This window comes from Mobula birostris, chromosome 29 (genome assembly GCF_030028105.1).
Source record: "Mobula birostris isolate sMobBir1 chromosome 29, sMobBir1.hap1, whole genome shotgun sequence".
Lineage (NCBI taxonomy): Eukaryota > Metazoa > Chordata > Chondrichthyes > Myliobatiformes > Myliobatidae > Mobula > Mobula birostris.
In genome coordinates, this window is record NC_092398.1 from 5,207,933 (window position 1) to 5,230,600 (window position 22,668).

Genomic DNA, 22,668 nt, shown 5'->3' on the forward strand with positions numbered 1-22,668 from the left:
GGGAGTTCAGTGAAACCCTCTCTCACTACTCCTCCCATGACCTCTGCTGCCCTCTGACTCTTCGAGCATGTCCTCACCCAGACCCACGACCACAGCCACGTATCCTTCCTGGGAACTTGCCTTCACGAATTTCACTTGTCTTACGAATTGACAATAAACTGGACTGGTCAAAGAACACTGAGGCTGTCTACAAAAAGGGTCAGAGCTGTCTCTATTTCCTGAGGAGACTGAGGTCCTTTAACATCTGCCGGACAATGCTGAGGATGTTCTACGAGTCTGTGGTGGCCAGTGCTATCATGTCTGCTGTTGTGTGCTGGGGCAGCAGGCTGAGGGTAGCAGACACCAACAGAATCAACAAACTCATTCATAAGGCCAGTGATATTGTGGGGATGGAACTGGACTCTCTGACGGTGGTGTCTGAAAAGAGGATGCTGTCTAAGTTGCATGCCATCTTGGACAATGTCTCCCATCCACTACATAATGTACTGGTTGGGCACAGGAGTACATTCTGCCAGAGACTCATTCCACAGAGATGCAACACAGAGCATCATAGGAAGTCATTCCTGCCTGTGGCCATCAAACTTTACAACTCCTCCCTTGGAGGGTCAGACACCCTGAGCCAATAGGCTGGTCCTGGACTTATTTCATAATTTACTGGCATAGTTTACATATTACTATTTAACTACTTATGGTTTTATTACTATTTATTATTTATGGTGCAACTGTAACGAAAACCAATTTCCCCCAGGATCAATGAAGTATGACTATGACTATGACTATTCACAGCCATCTTGTGCCACATGACTTCCAGATCCATTTTCGGGCTTCTTAGTTCAGACCCAGTGAGGACCCCTCACGTTTGATAGATGCTGCCTGGCCTGCTGAGTTCCTCCAGCATTTTGTGTGTCTTGCCATGTAATGCTAAGGCTTTATAAAACATCGGTCTGATTAAATTCAAAATAACTTCTCTTTTGCCTCCTCTCACTTTCTCCATTTCAAAGGCCATGCTCTTTTCTCCTGCCATCCAGTAGAAAGTACAAGAGCCTCAGGACTCACACTACCAGTTTCAAGAACAGTTGCTACCCCTCAACCATAAAGTTCTTGAACAAAAGGGGATAACTGCACTCATTCTATTTCTGGTGTTCCCACAACAGATGGTCTCACTTTAAGGACTCTTTATCTTTTTATTTCGTGCTTGTTATTTATAGCTATTTATTCATTTATATTTGATTTGCACAGTTTATTGTTCAGTGATCCTGTTTAGAGTTACTGTTCTGTGGATTTGCTAAGTTTGCCCGCAGGATAAAGAATATCAGGGTTGTATGTGGTGACATGTATGTACTCTGATAGTAAGTTTTAATTTGAAGTTTGAAAGGAGTAGATATGGCCACTTTTCCTTGGCAAGAATCAGGTTTAATATCACCGGCATATGCTGTGAAATTTGTTGTCTTTGTGGCAACAGTATAGACATGTCGTGGGGTAGTGTTCATGGGTTCAATGTCCATTCAGAAATCGGATGGCAAAGGGGAAGAAGCTGGTTCCTGAATTGTTGAGTGTGTGTCTTCAGGCTCCTGTACCTCCTCCCTGATGGTAGAAATGAGAAGAGGGCAGGTTGTTGGTGGTGGGGATCCTTAACAATGGACGCCATCTTTTTGAGGCATCGCTCCTTGAAGATGTCCTGGATACTACGGAGGCTGGTCCCCATGATGGAGCTGACTGAGTTTACAACCCTCTGCAATCCATCTTCCAAAGCTACACCAGCACCATCTCCCAACTAGAGGTAGATAGATTAGTGTCATTTAAGAGACTTTTATATAGGCACATGGATGAAAATGTGGGAGGGAAGGATTAGTTAATCTTGGAGCAGATTAAAAGGACGGCACAGTTTTGTGGGCCGAAGGGTCTGCAATATGCTGTGAGGTACTTCTCTGCTTACTGCCTGCCCGCTGAGTTCCTCCATCTCCACTGTCATAGAGTCATAGAAAAGTACAGCACAGGAACAGGCCCTTCAGCCCATCTAGTTTAAGCTGCCTCGTCCCATTGACATGCACCCAGACCATTACCCTCCATACCACTGCCATCCATGTACCCATCCAAAATTCTCCTAAACATTGAAATCGAGCTTGCATGTACCACTTGCGCTGGCAGCTCACTCTCACAGCCCTCTGAGTGAAGAAGTTTCCACTCGGGTTCCCCTCAAACTTTTCACCTTTCACCCTTAACCCATGACCTCTAGTTGTAGTCCCACCCAACCTCAGTGGAAATTTACCCTATCTATCCCCCTCATAATTTTGTATGCTTCTATCAAGTCTTCCCTCAATCTTCTATGTTCCAAGGAATGAAGTCCTAACCTATTCAGTGGTCTCACTTTAAGGACTCTGTCTTGTTATTTCATGCTTATTATTTATAGCTATTTATTCATTTATATTTGCATTTGCACAGTTTATTGTTCATTGATCCTATTTGAAGAGCTTAGAAAAATAGAGGGCTATGGGTAACCCTAGGTAATTCCTAAAGTACATGCATGTTCAGCACAGCATTGTGGGCTGAAGGGCCTGTGTTGTGTTACAGGTTTTCCATGTTCTAATTTTTCCTTATAACTGAGGTCCTCCAGTCCTGGCAACATCCTTATAAATTTTTGCTATAGCCTTTCAACTTCATTTACAAATTTCCTGTAGGTCGGTGACCAGAACTACACACAATACTCCAAATTAGGCCTCACCAACATCTTAAGCACTTTCAACATAACGTCCCACCTTTTGTACTCAATACTTTGATATACGAAGGTCAATGTGCCAAAAAACTGTCTTTATGACCTGTCAACCTGTGACTCCACTTGTAATGAATCATGCACCTGTATTTCCAGTTCCCTTTGTTCTACTGCACTCCTCAGGGCCCTGCCGTTCACTGTGTAAAGGCTGATTTCTACTTGTGCGTACCAGCTTACACCGTAGCCTACGCAAGTGGGCTACGCCGTTGTGAGCATGTGTACTTGTGTGTTGGTGTGTCTGCGTCGCTCTGTGATTCACTGCCAAAATGCTAGTTGGCGGTGGGGGTTTCTACGCCACTGTGTTGAGTTTTTCGTGTTGAAACTCAACACGAAGAAACTCAAGCTTCAAACAATGGTGACTGAAACTGAAGGAGGGTGAATCTTCTGTGCTTGTCCGGCCACTGAGAGACATGGACGAGGAAATGCATTTCAAATATTTTCAGATGTCGGCAGGTAGATTTGACAATTTGGTTCATCGTCTCCAACCATTTATTTCGCATCAGTGTACGCACAGTATACTCAGAGACTGGCAATCACCATTCGAGTTTTAGCTTCAGGTGGAAGTCAACAGGCTGTAGCAGCCAGCTACAAACTGGTGATAAGCAAGGGTCCTCCATAATTTCGGAGGTCTGTATGGAAAGCATTGCAGCCAGAGTTCCTTCCCTGCCCTTCGGTCGCCCAATGGGAATCCATTGCAGAGTAGGAGGAAATGCGATGCTACCAAGCGGACCAATCACAGTTGTTTTGGTCTGCGTCGCCGCGACGCATAGTTACATTTTGGGAGAGGTGCGACAGTCAACACTAGAGGGTGCTCTAATCACCGGCTGCCGAGGCAGGGACCAAGACTGGAATGAAGTTACCAGGGTAATAATCCATAAACTCATGTTCAAATCCTACCATGTCTGTTGGGGAATGTAAATTTTAAATAACTGCACCTATTAAAAAATGGGTAGCAGGAGGGAGACACGTCTCTACCAAAGTAGTTATTAGGCCCTCCTTCCCTCCGCTGGCAAGTAGGTCACCCTCGGGCAAGTTGGTAGCATCTGCCTAGCCCCCAGATCAGGGTCACGTGACCTTGAAGCCAAGTCATTGAGTTCATAGCCAATAGATTTCTTGGCATGAACAAGAGGAAGATGGACTTCAGAGTTAGAATCAGCCATGATCTGAGTGGTTAGGAGAAGTAAACATGAAGACATTTATCAAAGTACTGTATGTATGCAGTATACAACCCTGAAATTCATCTTCCTCACAGACAGCCACAAAACAAAGAAACACCATGGAATCCGCTCAAGAAAACATCAAACACCCAATGCACGAGGATAAGAACAAATTGTGCAAATGGCAAAAAGTGAGCGAGCAACATATGGAATATCAAACATCAAGTGGTATTCAGTTTTGTTCAGTTCAGCGCCGCGCCGCTAGCCCACTGCAGACCGCGGGGCCTTTCTTCGGCAAAGCGCCACGATCCGCTTCGATCAAACCGCTCAAAAACAGCAAAAAAAAAGAGCAACCAGAATCCAGGAACACATGCAACATGAACCTCAACGTCCTCCAAAATGAGTTCACAGTCTCACCGATCAATCCTGACAATGTGGATCCCAAGACTCCTGCGCTCTTGCACTTTCCTCCAATAGCAGTTAGCGAGATGGAGAGAAAGCCTGGACAAATGCAGGCACTTGCTGCCAAACACCCTCCTATCCTCCCGGGAAGCAATGGAGTCGACCATGGGCTGTAGTCGTGTTGTTCGCTGGCGCCATCTTGACATCGGGTTATAGTACCCTTCTTGAGCCGGTGAAAGGCTGATGTGGTCATTCCTGAGGAGACCCTCAATCTGAAGTTCCTGTAGAAGTCCAGGACGAAGTTCTTTGTCTTCCTCGGATCATAATGGAGGTTCAGCACAACCTCCACCAGCTTATGTGGTAATAACACGTACGCGTTGGCCAAATCTAGCCATAGTATGACAGGGTCTCCCTCTCCTTCAAGCACTTCTCTGATCAGCAGGGAAACCACGTCCCTGTGGCTATTCAGCCCATTAAGTCTTCTCCAGTATTCAACTATAGCTGATTTATTATCTCTCTCTCTCAACCCCTTTTTCCTGTCTTCTCCCCATAACCTTTAAAGCCCTTACTAATCAAGAACCTATTAATCTCGCTTTAAATAAACTCAATGACTTGGCCTCCACAGCCGCCTGTGGCAACAAATTCCACAGATGCACCACTCTCTGGCTAAAAAAATTCCTCATCTCTATTCTAAAGAGACATCCTCATACACCGAAGCTATGCAGTCTGGTCCGCAACTCTCCCGCTATAGAAAACATCCTCTCAACATCCACTCAACTGAGGTCATTTGATATTTGGCAAATATCAATGAGGTCATCTCTCTTTCTTCTAAACTCCAGCAAGTACAGGCCCAGAGCCATCAAACACTCCTCATACATTAACCTGTTCATTCCCGGAATCATTCTCATGAACCTCCTGTGGACCCTCTCCAACGTCAGCACATCCTTTCTTAGATAAGGGGCCTAAAGCTGCTCACAATACTCCAAGTGAGGCCTCACCGGTCCCTCATAAAACCTCATTGTTACTTATTTATCGAGAGAAACACTGCTAAATAGGCCCTTCTGGCTCTTTGTGCTCTTTGTGACTTTGGACTGTGGGAGGAAACCAGAGCACCCGGAGGAAACCCACGCAGTCACAGGAAAAAATGTACAAACTCCTTACAGGCAGCGAATGGGAATTGACCCCAGATCGCTGGTACTGTAAAATGCTGGGCTAACCACTATGCTACCATTATTTGTTGCTGAAGCTTTGCTTGTTGGCATATCTGTGTTGTATGTATGTACTGGGGTGCACACGCCTCTCTGAATATGTTTTATTGTAAAGCAGATCCTTTGTTTTAAAGGCACCGTTCTTGCCAAAGATCTGTCGGTATGAGAGTGCACTGATTATGTTTTAACATCATTGTGATGTAAACAGCAATTTTTCACCCTTGCCGGTTTTGATCTCTTCACTTCAGTTAATTTTGTATTCTGTCCGTGTGGAGCTTCTCACGGTTCAGGGGGATGGGAGGGTTTCATGACCGGCGCTCAGGGCTGGATTCTGTTGACCAATAGCAACGTTGTCCTTTAAAGCACCACGCCGCAGTGCTGTACAGTGGCACAGCGTAGAGCGTAACGCTTTACAGTGCCACCGATCGAGGTGCAATTTCTGTCTGTGAGGAGTTTGTACGTTCTCGCCTTGGCCGCAGGGGTTTCCTCTGAGTGCTCCAGGTTCCTCCCATATCCCAAGGACATACGAGTAAGTTGTAGACATGCTATATTAGTAACAGAACAATGGTAACACTGATGGGCTGCCCACAGCACATCCTCGGTCATTGATACAAAATGATGCATTTTCCTGTGTTTTGATGTTCTGATTTACAAAGTTAATCTCTGATCTCCCATCGCCATCATCATCATTATGTGCTGTGTGTCGCATGACGTGGGCGATCACGGTCTGTCTGTGACCATGATTGTTCTTGGCAAATGTTTCTACAGAAGTGGTTTTCCATTGCCTTATTCTGGGCAGTATCTTTACAAGACAGGTGACCCCAGCCATTGTCAATACTCTTCAGAGATTGTCTGCCTGGTGTCAGTGGTCGCATAACCAGGACTTGTGATGTGCACCAGCTGCTCGTACGACCATCCATCACATGGCTTCACGCGACCCTGATCGGGGGGCTAAGCAGATGCTACCAACTTGCCCGAGGGTGACCTACATGCCAGCAGAGGGGAGGACAGTCTAATAACTACTTTGGTAGAGACGTGTCTCCCCCCGCCACCCATTTTTTAATAGGTGCAGTTATTTAAAATTTACATTCCCCAACAGACATGGTAGGATTTGAATATGAGTTTATGGATTATTACTCTGCTAACTTCATTCCAGTCTACGTCCCTGCCTCGGCCGGTGATTAGAGCACCCTCTAGTGTTGACTGTCTGCAGTGCAAGAGGTTCGCCATAACCCAGGCCTGACAGAACCTGACCGGAGGCCTGAACCATCAGCTCTTCATTCCTCACCATAGACGCTGCCTGACCTGCTGAGCGCCTCCAGCGTTTTGTGTGTGCTCCACCAGCTCGGGACAGGATAGTTTGCTCAGCCTGGGAGAGCAGTAGAAGTTTATAAGAATTATGAGAGTCATAGATGGAAGAGTCAGCTGGTATCCTTTGCCCAGGATCAGAGTGTTTAATACTGGAAGATACAAGTTCAAAAGCGACGTGCGGGACAAGTATTTAGAAAGAGTGGTGGGTGCCTGGAATGTGCTCCTGTGTCTGGTGATGGATACAATAGAGGTGTTTAAGAGAATCAAAATCAGAATCAGGTTTAATATTACCGGCATATGTCAGGAAATTCCTTTTTTTGCAGCAGCAGCAGTGCAATGCAATGGGTAATAATAGAAAAAATGTGAATTATAGTCAGCAAATATATATATTAAATTAGTTAGATTAAATAAGAGTGCTAAAACAGAAATTTAAGAAGTGGTGATGTAGTCTTCACGGGTTCAATGTCCATTCAGAAATCTGATAGCAGAGGGGAAGAAGCTGTTCTTGAATCGTTGAGTGTGTGCCTTCAGGCTTCTGTACCTCCTCCATGATAGTAACAATGAGAACAAGCTCTTAGATAAAGACATGAATGTGCAGAAAATGAATGGATGTGGACCATGTGCAGACAGATTTGATTGTGTGCCATTAGCTGTTAACTGTTCAGCACAACATTGTGTTCCTGGGCAGTGTGGCAGCTACTGCCATGTGTCCTCCATTGCCAGTCAATAACAATTTACTTCAGAGTTCAAAGTGAATTTATTATCAAGGTATGTATAAGTCACCATATACCACCCTGAGATTCTATCTATCTTTATCTGTCTATCTATCTATCTGTCTTTATGTCTATCTCTCTGTCTATCTATCTATTTTATCCGTCTGTCTATCTCTATCTATCTATCTTTGTCTTTCTCTGTTTGTCTGGCTACCTACCTCTGTCTGTCTGTCCGTCCGGCTATTAATCTGTTTGTTTATTTATTTATCTGTTTATTCATTTAGAGTTACAGCACGGAATGGGCACTTAGAGCCGCCCTGCCCAACAGTCCCCTGATTTAATCCTAGTTTAATCATAGGACAATTTACAATCACCAACTTACCTACTAATCAGTTTGTCTTTGGTCTGTAGGAGGAAACCAGAGCACCCAGAGGAAACCCACACGGTCACGGGGAGAACGTACAAACTCCTTACAGGCAGTGGTGGGAATTGAACCCGGATCGCCGGTACTGTGGGGCATTGTGCTAACCACCATGCCACCAGGGCATCCTGATCCCAGGGGAGTGTATGGTGACTTATATATACTTTGATAATAAATTAATATAGAACATAGAATAGTACAGCACATTACAGGCCCTTCGGCCCACAATGTAGTGCCGACCCTCAAACCCTGCCTCCCATATAACCCCTCCACCTTAAGTTCCTCCATATATCTGTCTAGTAGTCTCTTAAACTTCACTAGTGTATCTGCCTCCACCACTGACTCAGGCACTGCATTCCATGTACCAACTACTCTCTGAGTAAAAAACCTTCCTCTAATATCCCCCTTGAACTTCCCACCCCTTACCTTTAACTTTGAACTTTGGCGTTCTTGCGGTCACTGTTAGTGATACAAGGTTTTCATTCCAGATTGATTTAATTACCAGAAATGAAAGGCTCAGCATGATTGAACGGGATTGGCCTTGTGGCCCGTTTCTGTGTTTTTGTACTCTATGACTGTATGAGAGGAGTGTTTAATGTCTCTGGGCCTGTACTCGGTGAGGTTCAGAAATATGTGGGGGGGGGGGGCGGGGGGCAGGGAGCGGTTCTCATTGAAACCTACCAAATACCAAAAGAAATGGGACATTTAAGAGTTACCTAAGTGAAAGAAAAAGTGGAGAGCATTGTAGGAGGGAAGGGTTAGATTGATCTTGGAGTAGGTTGGCACATCTTGAGTTCCCACAACCAATGGACTGGATTTCAAGGACTCTTCATCTCATGTTTTTGATATTTATTGCTTATTTATTTATTATTATTTTTTCTTTTGCATTTGCACAGCTTGTTGTCTTCTGCACCCTGGTCGAACGTCCTAGTTGGACAGTCTTTCATTGATTCTGTTATGGTTATTATTCTACAGATTTGTCAATTATGCCTGCAAGAAAATCAATCTCAGGGTTGTATATGGTGACATAAGACAGTATGTACTTTGAAAATAAAATTTACTTTGAACTTTGAATATCGTGGGCCAAAAGACCTGTACTGTGCTGTCCAGTTCTATCTTGGATAGAAAGGACACAGAGAGAGTGTTTCCATCAGAATCAGGTTTAATATCACCAGCGTATATCGTGAAATTTGTTGTTGTGAAGCAGCAGTACATTGCAATATATAATAATAGAAACTGTAAATTACGGTAAGTATATGTATATCAAAAAGTTTAATTAAGTAGTGCAAAAAAATAGAAATAAAAAAGTAGTGAGGTAGTGTTCATGGGTTCAATGTCCATTCAGAAATCGGATGGCAGAGGGGAAGAAGCTGTTCCTGAATCATTGTGTGCCTTGAGGCATCTATTTTCTCCAGTCCTGCCGAAGGATCTCAGCCTAAAATGTCGACTGTACTTTTTTCTATAGATGCTGCCTGGCCTGCTGAGTTCCTCCAGCACTCCAGCGTTTTGTGTGCTGCCGGAGGAACTCAGCAGGCAGGCAGCATCTGTGGAAAAAAGTACAGTCGACATTTTGGGCTGAGATCCTTCGGCAGGACTGGAGGAAAAAGATGAGTAGATTTAAAAGGTGAAGGAGGGGAAAGAGAAACACAGGCGAAACTGGGAACGGGAAGGATGATTTAGGGATAGGCCTCCTCCTGTCCTCACCTACCACCCCACCAGCCTCTGCGTCCGGCACATAATTTTCCGGAACTCTGCCATCTCCAATGGGATCCCACTACCAAGCACAATTCCACCCCACCCCCCCCACATTCTGCTTTCCACAGGGATCACTCCCTACGTGACTCCCTTGTCTATTTGCCCCTACCCACTGATCTCCCTCCTGGCACTTACCCTTGCAAACAGAACAAGTGCCACACCTGCCCCTACACCTCCTCCCTCACTACCATTCAGGGCCCCAGACAGTCCTTCCAGGTGAGGCGACACGTCACCTGTGAGTCTGTTGGGGGTTATACACTGTGTCTGGTGCTCCCAGTGTGTATATCGGTGAGACCCGACGTAAACTGAGAGACTGTTTTGTCGAGCACCTCTGCTCCGTTCGCCAGAACATGCAGGATTCCCAGTGCCCCCCCCATTTAAATTCCACTTTCCATTCCCATTCTGTTATGTCTATCCACGGCTTCCTCTACTGTTGCGATGAGGCCACACTCAGGTTGAACACCTTGTATTCTGTCTGGGTAGCCAACACCCTGATGGCCTGAACATCGATTTCTTGAACTCCTGGTAAACTCTCCTATCAGCCCTGAGCCTCTTTCACCGATCAACTTCCCAGCTCTTTGCTTCATTCCTCCCCATCATAGTTTCACCTACCACCTTGTGTTTCTCTCTCCACTCCCCCTTCCCCATCCACCTTTTAAATCTCCTTTTTTCCCCCCAGTCCTGCCGAAGGGTCTCGACCCGAAACATCGACTGTACTTTTTCCCCATGGATGCTGCCGGGCCTGCTGAGTTCCTCCAACATTTTGTGTGCGTTCCTATGTCTAATTTATTGACATTAACTCCTCCAAATTCTGTGCTAGGATTTGAACCGTGTCCTTGGACATCGCTACCAGGATGTAATGCCTATATTTTAAATGTTTCTTTCAAAGTAATCTCTTCTTCTAAGGAACAATCTAATTATTTCATAGAAGCATTCGCATGAAGCAACTTATGTAAAAGAGCGTATAATTTGTGTTTTCATAGTGGTTTAAGTCAAAGAAGCTTTGAGCTGAGTTGAATTATTTCATTCAGTGCAATTAGCATTAATGTGGTTCATTAAATTGGAAATTGAATTTACATCCAGTGGTCTGGATGGAAAACAACTGGGCACTTTTCACAAGGGTGGCTTCTGTTAAAAAGAGACCCCGCCCCAAAATGAAGAATTCCTGGGACGGATGTCTGGTTGGAAATGACATTTTAAAGCTCATCTTAAAGAAAGATTAAGCCCTGATAAGACACATATGGAGAAAATGTCATTAGAATATGATATTATCAAGTGCTCTGGCACAGAATCAGGCCCTTCAGCCCATCTAGTCTATGCCGAGTTGATCTTCGGCCTACTCCCATCCACCTGCACCTAGACCCCTCCGTAACGCTCCCATCCATGTGCCTGTACAAACTTATCTTAGTGTGGTTGGGTTGAGTTGTTCTCCAATCTTGGCAATCCATTTACAAATATTTCATCACCATAGGAGGAGACATCATCAGTGTGCTGTTGATTTGTGGTGTGTCCTCCAAATGCTTGGCCTTTATATACTTATCAATCAGTTGATCAGTTGTCAGTATGGAAACTCAATCCATTTCTTTGGCTCTTATGGGTTCGTAGATGGTGTCTGTATCACCTCTAAGGGCCAAAGAAACGCGAGCCAATGGAATTCAAAGGTCACCTGAAGGGGTAGCCAATCAGGGCTGGGGCAAGCGACCAGGTGCTGATATAAACATGAGCATTCCCAGAGAGAAACACCATCAACTGCGCACTGAGGATGTCAACTTGACTGGCGATGAAATGCCTGGAATCTAATTGCCAAGCTACAACATCAAACGCCTCAACCTGAGCTCCAAATATTCACCACCGTCCCAAAAACTTTTGGATAACAGTGGAGTGCTCTAAAGCCTTTCTACAGAGAAGGAACCTGAACTGATCACAGCTTCAGTCAGCCTCTCCCTGCTGCCAGTCTGTGATTTTGGAAACACGTGGCATAGAAACAGATCGTTGGGCCCCACTGGGCTCATGCCAGCATTAGTCGAGTTGAGTCAAGTCAACATTGTGTTTATTGTCAGATGCACAAGTCCATACAGGCAGAAGTGCAATGGAACAAGTTAAATATCAGCAAAAAAGTTAAGAAAAACTTAGCATCATGTAAGAAGCACTCAAAAGCAAAAAACGCATATACGTAAATTATATGTATAGAACTGTGCAAAAGTCTGAGGCACATGTATACAGTTAGGGTGCCAAAGACTTTTACACCGTACTGTAGTAATTTTATGTATTGCAATATACAGCTGCCTTAAAAAAATCATGACGTGAGTTCAAAGTAAATTTTTTATTGAAGTACGTTATCAAAGGGGATTGCGAGTTTTGTTTCTTTTTCTTTTTCATGTGGGGGCGGGGGGGTTGGCGTTTTCCCTTTCATTGGCTCCATGGTTTTTCTGTATTTCGTGGCTATCTGGAGAAGATGAATATCAGAGTTGTATCGTACACGCATACTTTGACAATAAGACGAACCTTTGAACATGTATATCATCATATACAACCCTGAGACTCATTTTCTTGTGGGCATACTTAACAAATCTATAGAATAATAACTATAACAAAATCAAAGAATGATCGTCCAACTAGAGTGTTCAACCAGAGTGCAGATGACAACAAACCGTGTAGTAACAAATGAAGAATCAATAATATAAATAAGTAAGCAATGAATATTGAGTACATGAGATGAGTCCTTGATGGAATGACGAAGCAGACTGGATGGGCCAAGTGCCTGATTCTGCCCCTGTGCCATATGGTCTGTGACGGTGTGAAAGTCCGGAAGATGAGTCTCAACCTCAAGCGTCGACTGTTCGCTCCCTCCACAGATTGCTCCCTGACTCTCCTGAGTTCCCTTTTCTTTACGGCTCCCGATTCCAGCACCTGCAGGCTCCTGTGTCGCCAAGGGAATGGACAAGCTGGCGTGCAGCCGAAGAAAGTTCTGTTCTTTCAGGACTGTGTTCGGGTTTGTCGGAGCTCGCTTTGATCTACAGTAGCAGCTCTTATAAATCTGAGCGCTTTCTTATGTTTGTTGCCCTCCGCAGATGCTGACTACCTCCAGCCGTACTCCAGCGACAGGAAATTGCTGGTCATGTCGTCTTAGCAAGGGCATTTTCCAAGCATTCATTTGCTCATTACATGCCGTGGGCGATCATGGTCTTCCCATGATCATGATTGTTCTTTGCAAATGTTTCTTCAAGTTATCCAGTTTTTTCCCCACAGTCCAAACAACTGGTCGTTGTTATTCTTAAGGCCAGTGATGTTGTGGGGATGGAACTGGACTTTCTCACAGTGGTGTCTGAAAAGAGGATGCTGTCCAAGTTGCATGCCATCTTGGTCAATGTCTCCCACCCACTGCATAATGGACTGGGTGGGCACAGGAGTACATTCAGCCAGAGACTCATTCCACCGAGATGCAACACAGAGCATCATAGGAAGTCATTCATGCCTGTGGCCATCAAACTTTACAACTCCTCCCTTGGAGGGTCAGACACCCTGAGTCAATAGGCTGGTCCTGGATTTATTTCATAATTTACTGGCATAATTTACGTATTACTATTTAACTATTTATGGTTCTATTACTATTTATTATTTATGGTGCAACTGTAACGAAAACCAATTTCCCCCGGGATCAATGAAGTATGACTATGACTATTAATTGTCCTGTGATTAGGCTAGGATTAAATCAAGGGATTGCAGGGCAGAGCAGCTCTACGGGCCAGAATGACCTGTTCAGTATTATATGTCTATAAATAAGTGAGTAAATATCCTGCAACACACATCAAAGTTGCTGGTGAACGCAGCAGGCCAGGCAGCATCTGTAGGAAGAGGTGCAGTCGACGTTTCAGGCCGAGACCCTTCGTCAGGACTAGAGTCCTGGCCTAGTCCTGACGAAGGGTCTCGGCCTGAAACGTCGACTGCACCTCTTCCTACAGATGCTGCCTGGCCTGCTGCGTTCACCAGCAACTTTGATGTGTGTTGCTTGAATTTCCAGCATCTGCAGAATTCCTGTTGTTTGAGTAAATATCCTGTTGTATAGCATCCTTATAATCTTCTGATGTCCTACTGTTAAATGCAGTGAAATAGCTTAAGGTAATAAGAAATAGTAACTTATTGTGAGTGTTGCTTTGGATTTCCAGCATCTGCAGAAACTCTTGCTTATTTCGTTCAGAGGGATTCTGGCACTCGTTTGACAGCAGACTTTCAAAAAATCCTGCAGCAGTTTATGTTCAGTGTACTCTTTAGTGTGTTACGCTCCAATAGATTTTATTACCTTTTGGGAATTAATTTAGTTAAAAGGCACTCTCACCGTGCAGAGGGGAGTGGAATCTTCATTTTCACGGTGTTTCCAAGGCGACGCAGAATTTTGTAAGAGTAAATAGTCTGTCGTCCTGGTAACTCGGAGCAAGGTAGGGAAGCACTGCTATAGGCCCGTCCTGGCACTCTGTAGTGACAGTGCAGCTGATTTACGCAGAAGTCTGCTCGTTTTCGGATGATTACCCGGTGGCACCGATCTGCTAAAAGTGAACCAGGATCTGGGATTGCTTCGCGATGCGCAGAACAAGTTTTAGGTGAGTATTCTGACACACCAAATTTCGACTAGTTTGCTTCTCACTGTCAGGGAGGAGTTACAGGAGCCTGAAGGCACACACTCAATGATTCAGGAACAGTTTCTTCCCCTCTGCCATCCGATTTCTGAATGGACATTGAACCCATGAACACTACCTCACTACTTTTTTATTTCTATTTTTGCCCTGCTTATTTTCACTGAGGCAGCGTGTTGTGTCCTTGAGCAAGGCACTTAGCCACACACACTGCTCCAGTCCACCCGGCTGAAAGTGGGTACTGGCAAAATGCTGGGGGTTAACCTCGCGATAGACTGGCGTCCTATCCGAAGGTGGGGTGGGGGGGGGAAGTCTCATGCTCTCAGTCGCTTCACGCCACGGAAACTGGCATAGGTACCGGCCTGATGAGCCTATAAGGCTCGAGACAGACTTTAACTTTAATTTAATACATACATATACACACATGTAATATACCTCTTGTTTTCTATATTTATTTATCATGGATTTCATTGTACTGCTGCTGTAAAGTTAACAAACTTCATGACATATGCTAGCAATACTAAACCTGATATTAAATATCTAAATATGCTTTTTAAAAAGATTCAGATGTTTTTAAAGTGTTCTGAATCTATTGCACTAAACAAAAAGGAACTGTCTTCCTATAGGGATATTTAAAAAGAAATTCAGATTCAGATCTGAATTGAAATTTTAACTAATTTGCTTTTTAACTGTGTATTTCTTTTTGCTGATTTACAGTATGTAAGATGTGAAGTTACCAGCTGTTATTACCTTGAACTATTTCATTGCATTTAAGTTTAGCACACTAGAAGATTTTAAGAATGCTGTACCACAGAATATTTCTTTCCTTGGAAGTAATGAAATTATAATTACAAATTAACCACTTTAAGTATTAGAAGAGTGGGCACGTGGCCAAATGGTTAAGGCATTCGACTAGCGATCTGAAGGTCACGAATTCGAGCCTTGGCTGAGGCAGCGTGTTGTGTCCTTGAGCAAGGCACGTAACCACACATTGCCCTGCGACGACACTGGTGCCAAGCTGTATCGGCCCTTGCCCTTCCCTTGGACAACATCAGTGTCGTGGAGAGGGGAGACTTGCAGCATGGGCAACTGCCGGTCCCAGGCCTGCGCCCTGGAGAGTGAAGACTTTCCAGGCGCAGATCCATGGTCTTGCAAGACTAATGGATGCCTTATATTAAGATATTAGACCATAAGATATAGGAGCAGAATTAGGATGTTTGGCTCATCTGCTCTGCCCTTTCATCATGGCTAATCTATTTTCCTCTGAACCCGAATCTCATGACTTCTCCCCATAACCTTTCGTGCCCTGACTAATCGAGAACCTATCAACCTGCACCTTAAATATACCCAGTGACTTGGCCTCCACAGCTGCCTGTGGCAACGAATTCCACAGACTCACCACCCTGTAGCTAAAGAAGGCTATGGTCTTTTATTCATGTGATTCAGTACCAGACTAGTTAGAGAGTATTAATTAAATTAAATTTGATTCTTCTGTTTGGAAAATGCTCTTGGTAAGATGACATGATCTGTAATTTCCCCTCTCTATCTCCTGTTGAACAAAGTTATTTATTTACATATTTATTAAGGGTCAACATGGAGTAGGCCCTTCCGGAAAGAAAAGACAAATTGTGCAATTAAGTATGGGTAGTGGTATGGAGATACAGCTCCATCAAAGGAGGTGTAAGGTGCTCCTTCCTTCCACTAACCTGCAGGTCACCCTTGAGCAAGGTGTAGCACCTGCTTAGCCCCCAGTCAGAGTCACATGAAGCCATGGGGGCTGGAGGTGGTTGGTCGTACGAGCAGCCGGTGCACATCACAAGTCCTGATTATGCGACCACTGACGCCAGGCAGACAATCTCTGAAGAGTATTGATAATGGCTGGGGTCACCCGTCTTGTAAAGACACTGCCCAGAAGAAGGCAATGGCAAACCACTTCTGTAGAAATATTTGCCAAGAAATAATTATGGTCATGGAAAGACCATGATTGCCTATGTCATACGACACAGCAGATAATGATGATGTCATATGGCACAACACATAATGATGTCATATGACACAGCACCTAACGAACAAACGAAATAAATAACAATAATGAGGGCATGAGTACTGAGGTCCTTGAAAGTGAGTCTGTAGGTTGTGGAATCAGTTCAGAGTTGAGGTGCGTGATGGTATCCATGCTGGTTCAGGAGCCTGATGGTCAAAGGGTAGTGATAATCAGGCCGTGATGCAACTCATTAGGATACCGGTTAGTAAATGAGCCAAATGCCTGCAACTGAGACCAGCTTATTGGGTGCCTTTGTCAGTTGGACAGTTTGGTCCGAAGGGCCTGTTTCCAGGTGTGTAGGTGAAGGTTTTTTTTCGAGGGCGCAGACACATCTGGTACGAGGGGTTGGTGGGGTGGGAGCAGGGCTACTGCACTGGATCGAAGTAAGCTGCAGAAAGTTGTGAGCTGATTCAGCTCCATCATGGGCACTGGACTCCGTAGTCTCCAGGACAGCTTCGAGGAGCAATGCCTCAGAAAGGTGGCATCCACCCACCACCCAGAACATGTCAGGAAGGAGGTACAGGAGCCTGAAGATACACACTCAATGATTCAGGAACCACGTCTTCCCCTCTGCCGCCCCATTTCTGAATGGACATTGAACCCGTGAACACTACCTCACTATTTTTTGTTCTACTTTTGCTGTTCTTATTTAATTTAACTTTTAAAATATATACATACTTATTACTGTAATTTACAGTTTTTATTATTATGGATTGCATTGTACTGCTGCCACATAAGGAATTTCACGACATGTGCTGGTGATATTAATTTTGATTCCGATATATTTTCCTTCTCAAAGCTGAGAGGTATTTACTCAGCACTGATACGTGGACCAAAAGCAACACTTTGTCCTGTTACACAAGAGATTCTGCAGATACTGGGAATCTTGCACAACACACACACACACACACACACACACAAAATGCTGGAAGATCTCAGCAGGTCAGACAGCATCTGTGGAGAGGAATAAGCTGTTTACAAGAGGTTCTGCAGATGCAAGAAATCCAAGCAACAAGCACAAAATTCTGGAAGGACTCAGCAAATCAGGCATCATCTGTGGAGGGGGATGAGCAGTTGATGTTTCAGGCTGAGGCCCTTCATCAGGACTGGGAAGGAAGGATGCAGAAGCCAGGATGAGAAAATGGGATGGGAAGGAGGATAGGTTGGCAGGTGATAGGTGAGATCAGGTGAGGGGAAAGGTGGGTGTGTGGGGAGGGGGGATGAGGTAAGAATCTGGAAGGGGATAGGAGGAACAGGTAAAGGGCTGAAGGAGAGGAGAATGGACCATGGAAGAAAAGGAGAAGGGACACCAGAGGGAGTTGATGGGGAGGGGAGAAGAGTAGGGGTGAATGAGGAATGGAAAAAAAAATGAAGAAGGAGGGGGGATTAATTGCTGGATGTTGGAGAAAGTGGTGTCCATGTCATCAGGTTGAAGGCTATGCAGACAGAGTATGAGGTTTTGACCCTCCAGCCCAAGTGTGGCCTCATTGTGGCAGTAGAGGAGGCCATCGATAGATATGTCAGAGTGGGAAGTTGAATTGAAATGGGTGGCTACCGGGAAATCCTGCTTTTTGTGATGGATGGGACAAAGGTGCTCGACAAAGTGGTCCTAATTATCCTGCATTTGTTCTGTGTTTATTTTTTCCATCTCCGGAATCCTGCTTAGTAGGATCCTGCTGGTTGACTGGAGTAAAAGGCTTAATTAAGATTAATCCCTAATGAAATTCTGTGTGTTTTGTCTCACCTCAGCCATCATTCCGAAGAACCTGCCGGCACCTCAGGAAGGGGACCCCGAGAAGCATAGCATGCAGACTTCAGTGAAGAGCACGCCGGAACAGCTGGCCATTCACCGCGGCCGGAAGCCGGGCAGGAAGCGGAGCCGAGTGGGGCAGGTGGGCGACAGCAAGCCGGAAATGCAGCGCGCCGTCTCGTCCACTGCCAAGCCTGTGGAACCGCTGAAGATCCCAAAGAAGCGAGGCCCAAAACCAGGGAGCAAGGTGGGTCACGTTAACAGACCTGCCCAGCCTGTTATATTCAAAGCAGCCTTGTGTCAATGTTCAAAGTTCAAAGTAACTATTATTACTAGAGTACGTATCTGTCACCACCTAAAACCGTGGGATTCATTTTTCTGTGGGCATACTCAGCAAATCAATAGAATAGTAACTATAACAAGATCAATGAAAGATCAACCGGAGTGCAGAAGACAACAAACTGTGCAAATGAAAATGTAAATAAATAGCAATAAGTAATGAGAACATGAGATATAGAGTCCTTAAAATGAGATCATTGGTTGTAAGAACAGTTCAGTGGATGGGCAAGTGAGTGTAGTTATCTCCTTTTGTTCGAGAGCTTGATGGTTGAGGGATAGTAACTGTTCTTGAACCTGGTGGCACGAGTCCTGAGCTCTTGTACCTTTTACCTGATGGCAGCAGCGAGAAAAGATCATCCAGCAATTATTGTGTGTGTTAATCTGGATTTCCTGCATTTGCAGGATCTCTTGTGCCCGTAAGGTATTCTCGTCCTCTTGAAATGAATGCTAACATCGCATTTGCTTTCCTCACCACAGACTCAACCTGCATGTTAACTGTTGGGGCAAGGCTTCCCAACCTTCTTTATGCCATGGGACCAGTACCATTAAGCGTTGGGTCCGTCAACCCCTGCCTCAGGGGATCCTGGACAAGGACTCCCAAGAGCACTTTACACTGCGAGGTTCCGACATTTCAAGCATTGCAGAAGATTGTCCAAATGGTTGAGTCTTCCAAGCTCAGCTGACCATCTTTCTGGTGGTAGGTTAGACCCACTGCTCTCTCTGGCTTGGTTCATCTTGTCACAACCCAGGATCGTTTTTAAGCCTGTTAGTATGTGGACTGTATTTTCTCAGTGGCACCTTGTTGGTATGAGTTGTCCTTGGATTGTTTACCTTTTATGTCTAATTGTTTGTTTGGGTTTTTATTTTGTTTTACATGTGGGATCATTGAGATTATTAAGCTCTCTTTGTATTTATCACTTTTATTCAATTTGGGATACTTTAATTAGCACAGTAATGTTAATGTCCAGAGTTCCTACGTGCTCCAGGGTGTATTTCAGGGTAGTATGCCAACCCTTCTTTGTTGGGTCGTCGTGGGTCCTATTGAGTGAAACTCGGACCGAGTTCTTCTGGGTATCAAATGTGATTTCTGTTGATCAAGATTCCGTATAGCTTGCTTGGGTTCTTGTTAGTTTTTCTGGTTAATATATGTAATAAATATTTTACTAACATACTAACTGGGAAAAAAAATTAGGAACGATCGCTCTGGCAAGATGAATCAAGCCAGAGAAGAGCAATGCGACTAGCATACCACCAGAAAGATGGTTAACTGAGTTTGGGTAAACTCAAACATTCCGACAATCTTCTGCCACACTCTGATTGGAGGAGCACCACCTTATATTCTGTCTGAGTTGCCTCCAAACTGATGGCATGAACGTCGATTTCTTGAAGTTCCGGTAATCCACCCCCTCCCCACTGCTTCACCATTCCTCCATTCCTGTTTCCCTTTCTCACCTTATCTCCTTACCTGCCCATCACCTCCTTCTGGTGCTCCTCCCCATTCCCCTTCTTCCATGGTCTTCCCTCCTCTGCTATCAGATTCCTCCCTCTCCATTCCTTTGTCTCTTCCACAAATCAACTTCCCAACTCTTTACTACACACCCCTCCCTCTCTCTGGGTTTCGCCTATCACCTATTACCTTGTACTTTTTCGTCCCACCCCCCATCTTCTTGCTTTGACTTTTCATGTCTTTTTTCCAGTCCTGATGAAAGGAATCGGCCTGAAACGTTGATTGTTTACTTTTGTCCCCATAGGTGCTGCCTGGTCTGCTGAGTTCCTCCAGCATTTTGTGTGCGTTGCTTTGGATTTCTGGCATCTGCAGATTTTCTTGTGTTTGTAATAAGTCTTTAGTTTTGTTTGAATTGCGATTCCTGCGCTGGAGTTCACTAGTGACCCTTGCGCGTCTCTAATGGACTTTTTGCTCTTGCAGCGGAAACCACGTGCCCTGCAGAACCCAGTCCCGACCTCCCCTACCACCAGCACCCCAGAGCCCGACACCAGCACAGTCCCCCAAGATGCAGCCACAATCCCCAGCACAGCCATCATGCAGTCTCCAACAGGTACGTGAAGCAAAGCCCCAGGGGCTCAACAGGTCAGGCAGCGTCCACGGGGAGAGAAACGGAGATGGAATTTTGGAGCAAGGATCCTGGAACTAAAAAGGGAAGGGGAGATAAAGAGAAAAGAAGGCGTGTGTGAGAGTGGGGATCTAAATTGTCAATGTAATGCACAGCAAACACCAGAGGAACTCAGCAGGTCAGGCAGTATCCACGGGGAGAGAAATAGTCAACGTATCGGGCCAAGACCCCTTCATCAGGACTCAAGAGAGACTGTGCTATTGAAGGGTCTCGGACCAAACTGTCAACTCTTTATTCCTCTCTACAGATGCTGCCTGATTTGCTGAGTTCCTCCAGCATTGTGTGTGTGTGTGTGTGTTGCTCTGGATTTCTAGTATCTGCAGAATCTCTTGTGTTTAAAATTAATGTGCGTTATATTGTACTGTCTCACAACATTAACCATTCAAATTGAAGGAAAATGCTTATGATTTGGATCTGCCTCAAAAATATCCTTGATTACAAGTTCTTTGAAATGTGTTATCGGGTTTCTACACTGCAGTTGTCTGAGGCAGCATCAGTAGCTTGGTTCAATGCCCCTCAGATAAGCGACAGTTAGTAAGTCTGTTTTAGTGTTATCCATGCTGAAAGCAAAGTTGAGTGGACAAAGGAGTCAGTGTGTCAGTAACACACACAAAATGCTGGAGGAACTCAGCAGGTCAAGCAGCACGTATGGAGAAGAATAAACAGTCGACATTTCAGACTGAGATCCTTCATCAGGACTCATAAGGGACAGTCCTACTGCCCGACCTACTGAGTTCCTCCAACTTATTTCGATGCTCTGCAGCACTCTGCCCCCCCCCCATACCAGATGATGATGCAGCCAGTTGTAATGCTCACCATGGAACATCTGGAGAAATCTGCGAGTGTTGTTGGTGACGTAAAAACCTCAAACTCTTAATGAAATATAGCTGCTGTCGTGCCTTCTTTGTAGCTGCATCGATATGTTGGGTCCAGGATAGACCCTTAGAGATGTTGACACCCAGAAACTTGAAATTGCTCACTCTCTCCACTTCTGATCCCATTATGAGGACCAGTGTGTGCTCTGTTATCTTACTCTTTCTGAAATCCTCAGTCACTTCTTTAGTCTTCCTGACGATGAGTGCAAGTTTGTTGCTGTGACACCACTCAACCAGCTGATGTATCTCTCTCCTGTACGCCCTCTCGTCACCATCTGAAATTCTGCCAACGGTAGTTGTATCATCAGCAAATTTATAGATCGCATTTTGAGCATCCTTGGGTATGTTAGTCGTTAATGCAAATGATGCATTTCACTGTATTTTCAATGGCATTATCATCATGTTTCGTGTCGAATGACCTGGGCGATCATGGTCTTTGACCATGATTTATCTTGGCAAATTTTCCGACGGTACTAGGTTTCCATGCCTTCTTCTGGGCAGTGTCTTTACAAGACAGGTGACCCCACCCAATCTTCGATGTACACACGATAAATAAATCTGAATCCTGAATTGTTCATGAACACTACCTTCTTATTTTTTTTGCACTATTGATTTCTGTAGTTTAAAATAGTTTTATGACTTTGCACTGCACCACTGCCATAGAAGAGCAAATTTTACATCATCCGAGTGATCAACATTACTAAATCTGATGTTGAGTCACGTTAAGGTTATTTATTGACGTGTGTTTTGAGCTTTGGAGTAAAGCTCTTCAAAAGTTTATTCCAATCACTTCACTGCTGTTGGATCCCCATTTCATTTCCGTTCCTTGGGGTTCTTCTGTGAGTCAAAAATGGCGAGCAGTTTGAATTCCAAGATTTCAGTTTATTTTAGAGTACAAACAAACATACAAATACTGAACAAACTAAATAAAGAGCTGAAAAATTATGCTAAGAGGGAAATTAATGCTAAGGCAGAAGATTAAAGATGGTGCTTCTGAAAAATCCATCACTTTTATAGGTAAAAGGGAATTTCCTTTGGTAGATATGAAGTAGTTAATAGGCTACATAATTAAAGCAATTACATCATATGGGAAATAAGACTATAAAATATAGGAACAGAAGTAGGCCATTTGGCCCGTTGAGTCCGTTCCGCCATTCAAT

At 44.6% G+C, this 22,668-nt stretch overlaps 1 protein-coding gene across 3 annotated transcripts in view; it reads left to right on the plus strand.

Annotated features, from left to right (window-relative positions):
* Positions 1 to 22,668, plus strand: part of LOC140189928 (polycomb protein SCMH1-like) — a 219,880-nt gene that overhangs the window by 169,869 nt on the left and 27,343 nt on the right. For all 3 annotated transcript variants that reach the window (XM_072246274.1, XM_072246275.1, XM_072246276.1), the window contains 2 exons: positions 18,162 to 18,409; positions 20,429 to 20,558. In XM_072246274.1, coding sequence (XP_072102375.1) covers positions 18,162 to 18,409; positions 20,429 to 20,558 — 378 coding nt within the window. The remainder of the gene's footprint in view (positions 1 to 18,161; positions 18,410 to 20,428; positions 20,559 to 22,668) is intronic.